At 45.4% G+C, this 5,963-nt stretch overlaps 2 protein-coding genes across 4 annotated transcripts in view; one reads left to right on the plus strand and one right to left on the minus strand.

Annotated features, from left to right (window-relative positions):
* gabra5 (gamma-aminobutyric acid type A receptor subunit alpha5) overlaps positions 1 to 5,963 on the minus strand; it is a 22,811-nt gene continuing 16,848 nt past the window's right edge. The window contains exons 8-10 of one of the 2 annotated variants that reach the window (XM_030373097.1): positions 3,128 to 3,280; positions 2,225 to 2,436; positions 1 to 1,756 (exon numbers count right to left, since the gene is read on the minus strand). In XM_030373097.1, the coding sequence (XP_030228957.1) occupies positions 1,454 to 1,756; positions 2,225 to 2,436; positions 3,128 to 3,280 (668 nt within the window). In that variant the 3' untranslated portion in view covers positions 1 to 1,453. The remainder of the gene's footprint in view (positions 1,757 to 2,224; positions 2,437 to 3,127; positions 3,281 to 5,963) is intronic. The other variant, XM_030373098.1, reaches the window with a different exon arrangement.
* Positions 4,573 to 5,963, plus strand: part of gabrb3 (gamma-aminobutyric acid type A receptor subunit beta3) — a 41,317-nt gene continuing 39,926 nt past the window's right edge. Inside the window, exon 1 of one of the 2 annotated variants that reach the window (XM_030373093.1) lies at positions 4,573 to 4,842. In XM_030373093.1, coding sequence (XP_030228953.1) covers positions 4,748 to 4,842 — 95 coding nt within the window. In that variant the 5' untranslated portion in view covers positions 4,573 to 4,747. The remainder of the gene's footprint in view (positions 4,843 to 5,963) is intronic. The other variant, XM_030373094.1, reaches the window with a different exon arrangement.

Below are 5,963 nucleotides of genomic sequence, written 5' to 3' on the forward strand. Positions count from 1 at the left end.
TTCTAATTTGTATGAGCATGTATTTATTGCTTCTGACATTTGCATTAAAGAACAGCTGTACATAAAGTAAGTTTGACTGTAATAATCCAATATTACTTGGGTATTCCAATGACCTTTAGCAGTATTAGCTAATTAAAAAGTGACGTGCCGTTCATATGAGACCTGGAGCCACTCCTAGTGATCTATAGAGTACCCAGAACTCTTTCCCTTTTCGTATAATACTACCGTTCTGTGAACAATATTACAGTACATTGTTAGAAATATTTTGTAACCAACGCAATGTAAAAAGCTGCACTTAGGTTTCTGAGGTCAAGGGTCAATTAGCAAAAAAAAAAGAAAAATGTCCTTAAAATTGTTCTTGGCTAATTATTGCATTTGAAAAACTTAAAACAATGGTTTGATCTTTTAGGAATTTCATGTCAACATTAAAAAATAACAAGCAATATGATTTAAGAAGGATCAAATTGCTAAGTGTCAAAATGCAACAATCCAATCATTCTGTTAGCTAGCTAAGGCGCTACTCGAGCTCAATCTACAGCGACTAACCTATCAGGACAAAAAGTTGTCCCTTTAAAAGCATCAAAATGTTAAGAATATTCACAAGTTTCATCAAAGCGCATATAAACGAGACAAACAAAAATATCGAAAAAGCCACAAGTTTGAAAAAAGCATCAAATATGTTCTCAAAACCGCCAAAGCACACGCTATTCCGATGCCAACTCAGTAAACCAAATCAATGAAGCGCTAAGCTAAGAGCAACTTTATGATGCATCACCTGCAAAACGTAGAATCAAACTTAACCAGATTAATAGGGATTCTTTATAGGCAGGGGATATATATGTATGTACATACAATGGATTTCAACACAGCAACTCTAAAACAGAAGCTGCCCTCAAATAAAATGTATTTTCAAAAGCTAAAATTAAGGCAAAACAATATTCGATGATGGCTGTCATGTCTGCCTTTTTTAAAAAAAAAGTAAATGGCGGGATTTCAGTGCATTCTGTGTGTTTTTACACTTGGAAGGCAACTAGCATGGCTATTGGTTCTGCTTTTAATAAGGAAGCAAGGTCTGCTCATGGGCCAATTCTAACCTCTCTTTCTTTGTTTCCAAAGCGGGGATGTGGAAATAGGTGGCACCACGGGTGTCGTTTTGCATAGCATTCGGCCTTGCTTTATGTTTAAACGCTATTTGGAGTCAAAAGAATAAATAAATATCAACCCTCAATGTCAGATTGTATCGGCGGGAAACAAATTGTAGATAAACATGTAGTCCAACCATGACAATAGAAGCTTGGACATGCAATGGTATTCTTAAAAAAAAAGAAAAAAAAAAAAAAAAAAAAAAAGGATAAATCAAATGATAGTGACTCAGCGAGGATAAGTACTCGGTAATTGTTATCAAATCCTGAAGGGTCAGAGGTCAGAGAGAGAGAGAGAGGAGCGGAGGTGTCTACGTGGATTCGTCTGCTCCCTTGATCACGGGTTCTCTGTTGAGGTACGTAGCCCAGTACACCAGGTTGAAGGTCCCGAATAGCACGGGGAACACGATGCGCGACATCTTGTCGATCTTGCTCACGCTGTTGTAAGTCTTTTTGGAGTCGGGCGGCTTGGCCTCAGAGGTCTTCAGCTGGACCGCCGTGCTGTTGGAGATGGTGGAGATGGAGGCGTCCTTGTTTAGGTGGGAGGGGTAGTTCATGCCCCCTACCGAGCAGCTGTTGTTGGGCTTCTTGGACAGCGCCAATGGGTCCTTTTTCTGGGGAAACACAAGTGACAGCACATCCAGTATGACATATAAGTAGCCAAGCATAACACCTTACCAGTCTGTACCCCAATAACACACCAAATGATCTGTGATTGTTATCTACCATTGCTAGCACACACACACACACACACACACACACACACACACACACACACACACACACACACACACACACACACACACACACACACACACACACACACACACACACACACACACTCATATACATACATTTACACGGATACACACACATACACACATGCACACGTGGGTACACACACAGATATTCCTTAAGTTAATATTTGTGCCTATACACACACAAACGCACGCACGCGCACACACACACAGGCACACTCTTCTTTTAGTCTAATGTTGGTAAACGCACACACATATTTTTTAAGCTATTAATCGTGCCTACACACACACACACATGTTTGTGTGTAATCTGGGTCCACACACCTTGGGCTGCTGGGCCTCCATGGCCTTCTTGCCGTCCCATGCCCAGCTCCTCTTGGTGAAGTAGTTGACGGTGGCGAACTCGATGAGCGCAGAGAAGACGAAGGCGTAGCAGACGGCGATGAACCAGTCCATGGCAGTGGCGTACGCCACCTTGGGCAGCGAGTTCCTGGCACTGATGCTGAGCGTGGTCATGGTGAGCACCGTGGTGACGCCTGGGGGAGGGAGGCTGGGGGTTAGGTTGAAGCGCCACTAAATGATCAACCATCAAAACCAGAAGACCTCGTTTTCAGACACTCTGAATACTTTGAGGGGCTCAGTTGCTCCGAGGTATCCAAATAGGCTCGTCCAATCAGAAAACAGACGGCACGACTACTACAAAATAATAATTTACTAGATTCATTTTTATTTGACCTTTTTGTACTTTCTATTAATTACTTTTAATTATTGTATTTTATTGTGTTTTAGATATGATAAAATCATAAAGCACCTAATTCAAAAAGTAATAATGGCCAAAGCCAAGTCTCCTAGGGGAAATCTGTGTTGGGCCTATTTCTCCATCACAACCTGCTCTGGACATTTACTTTGTGGATCTTTATACTACCTCACCTGACTTCAGAAGATTTCTGGCATGAAGCCCTGTAGGCACTCTGCCGCATGCCTAAAAGCATGTCACCGAACAGCCGTTATCTTTCATTCTGCATCCCGTTTCCCCACCCAGGTACCACTTACAAAACAGTTCCTCTGAATAACAGTTCTCCCAACAATTCTAGAAGCCTTCCCCACCGACTAACCAATACCGCCCCTCAAGGAATAATGTCTATGAACTTGCCTTGGCTATAAATAGGTTCAGCAAAAGCTACCAATTTCATACAACATTATTTTCCACTTAGGGTTGGGGCTCACCGAAGACGGTGCGGGCAGGGACAGACTCTCGGTTGAGCCAGAAGGAGACTTGGGACAGGATGACGGTCATGAAGCATGGCATGTAGGTCTGGATCACAAAGTAGCCGATCTTCCTCTTCAGGTAGAAGTGACACATCATCACCGTGTACTGACCTGTGTTACACACACGCACAGGCACACGCACGCACACGCACACATAGAAAAATAATGATAACTGTGTCCGGCTGTCCTCAGAGCACCCTGGTACTAGTTGTAGTTTTCTGAAAGAATTGTGGATTATTTGAGGTCGCACGGGAGAGGTGAAACTACAGATTAAAAGGGCAGGTAATCTGCCGCGGCTGAAAGAATTTGTGTCGAGCAAGCAAGGCCAAACTAGGTTCAGTGTTAGACAAGACTCATAATAATCTTTTATTTGACTCATCATAATCTTCGATTTGTCATAGCTTGCTATATCGTCTAAACACTGATCCAGGTCCTATAACTAATATTATTTTTTTGGGGTTTTTCCATTTTCCAATTCGCAACTATAATGGGTCCAACAGGTAAAATTCCTTTGATTTATCTATGTTTAGTTCAGATTAATTAATTTTGGAGTTGCATGAAACCACAAGAGGGAAGCCAAGCTATTGACATTCCCTTTGCAGATAATAGGGGTAGGAAGTAGAAAAAATCCAATGCAATTCCTAAAGCATGCTAGGAAATTAAAAGGTATTAAATGGTTAAAAATAGCATCAGATAATGACATATGGGTCAACTGGCATGATGACAAATAAAAAGCATTACCAGTATAGTAAGATCAGCATAGATGGATGCATGGGTAATCGTTCTGTGGGTTTGTATTAAATGTGACTCCAAGATCAGTATATATCAATGCATGGATAGTAGTTCTGTGTGTGTATTAAATGGGACTAGGGAATGCTGCTGTTAGTACAATATCACATCCTGTTGACAAACTGAAGATTGCATTTCAGGTTTTTTTCTCTCTCTCTTTCCTGAAAAAAAAAAATCCCTCAACTGAAGCTCGGACACTGAAACTCACAGATGACAGTGGCTTTCCTCCTGGCAAAATCCCATTTCTCTCTCGCCCTAATCCCCTGACACAATCTGCATCCTGCAGGACTCTCTCTCTCTCTCGCTCTCTCTCGCTCTCTCGCTCTCTCTCACACTCTCTCTCTCTCTCCCTCGCTCCCTCTCCCCCTGGCTGCAACAACCCATTCCATTCTGTCAGGCCGGGCTACAGACACTTGATTCAGGACAGTTCATTCCTTTCTTAGCTTTATCTGGAAAAAAAAAAAAAAAGAAAAGAAAATCCCAAACAAACATAACGAGAGAGGGACTGGGGTGCAGATTGTTGTGTCTATTACTTCTGGCAGGTGAGCAGATGCCTGGGGCGGGGGTGGGCTGAGGTGACCCAAGGGTAGGAGAGGGGAGGAGGAGGAGGAGGAGGAGGAGGAGGAGGAGAGGGTTTGTGGATGTTCTTCTGCTCTCCAGCAGCAGACCTGCACTATGTCGACCGGAGGGCGTCCCTGTCCCAGGGCTGGGCTCCGGTGACCTCTGACCTGCAGCCCTGCTCCGCCGCGGGACTCCTTGACTCTTCTGAGGACCTGAGAGGGAACCACGATGCGGGTCTGGTGGATTTTACTGCTGGGCTTCTGGAGCGTGCACGGGGAGCTGCCGTTCATAGCGGAGAACAGCGCCGCCATGCTTATAAACTGGTGAGTCGAGCTGAGGAAGGGGTCTCCTCCCGGCTCCCTTGTTACCCCCCCCGTCCGGTGCTTCCTAGCTCCTCTCTCCCTCCTCCTCCCTCCTCCTCTGGCCCACTCCTGCTCCACAGGGAGCTCCCCAAGAGATTCCCAGATCATTAAAAGTGGTGACAATTTAGAATGGTTGCCAGCGCTGATATAATGCATCCGTCAACTACAATGTTCAACTATCTTAAAGGGTCTGACGACAGGTTCTGTTAGAGGGTATTTTTGGTATTTTCATTGTTGTGTTTCCGTGTATTTGTATGGATTTATATTATATAGTATCTTGAGTTTACAAGGAGTACACGTTGAGTGTTCTCTGGGCTTTGCCCCAACCCGAGTCACACACGTGTATAACTTTAGTGGGCTAAACCCGTAGGTAAGAGGCTAGCCCCTGCTATTCTTGGCGCGCTAAAGACCGTTTGCTCCTCAGATTATCTAAGCTAACCGAGGTCCCCCCCCCCTCCAGCCCCTCCTCCTCCCTCCATTACCCCACCAGTCAGGGTGGGGTGGTGGAGGAGGAGGGGAGTGGAGGAGGCTTAGGTGTGTGTGTGTGTGTGTGTGTGTGTGTGTGTGTGTGTGTGTGTGTGTGTGTGTGTGTGTGTGTGTGTGTGTGTGTGTGTGTGTGTGTGTGCGTGCGTGCCCGGTATATCCGTGCGTGCGTGCGTGCCCGGTATATCCGTGCGTGCGTGCGTGCCCGGTATATCCGTGCGTGCGTGCGTGCCCGGTATATCCGTGCGTGCGTGCGTGCCCGGTATATCCGTGCGTGCGTGCGTGCCCGGTATATCCGTGCGTGCGTGCGTGTCCGGTATATCCGTGCGTGCGTGCGTGTCCGGTATATCCGTGTGTGTGTGTCTGTGAGCAGGAGGTGCAGGCAGCAAGTCAGAGGTGGCACAGGATAGTCTTGTTGTGTCCATTCAGGGGTCTAACTGCCAATGGACAACCCCATACTAATAATGTATTTCTGCAGCTGTGTATTGCATAGAAAGCGATTGCATGTATTATCAACATGTGTGACGCTATGTGTAGAGGGCGATCCGTGACTGGATGTTGACATCCTCTTTCCTGGTCAGATGTGAGTAGAAGGAGCC

The sequence above is a fragment of the Gadus morhua genome, chromosome 12 (assembly GCF_902167405.1).
Source record: "Gadus morhua chromosome 12, gadMor3.0, whole genome shotgun sequence".
In the NCBI taxonomy this organism is placed as follows: Eukaryota; Metazoa; Chordata; class Actinopteri; order Gadiformes; family Gadidae; genus Gadus; species Gadus morhua.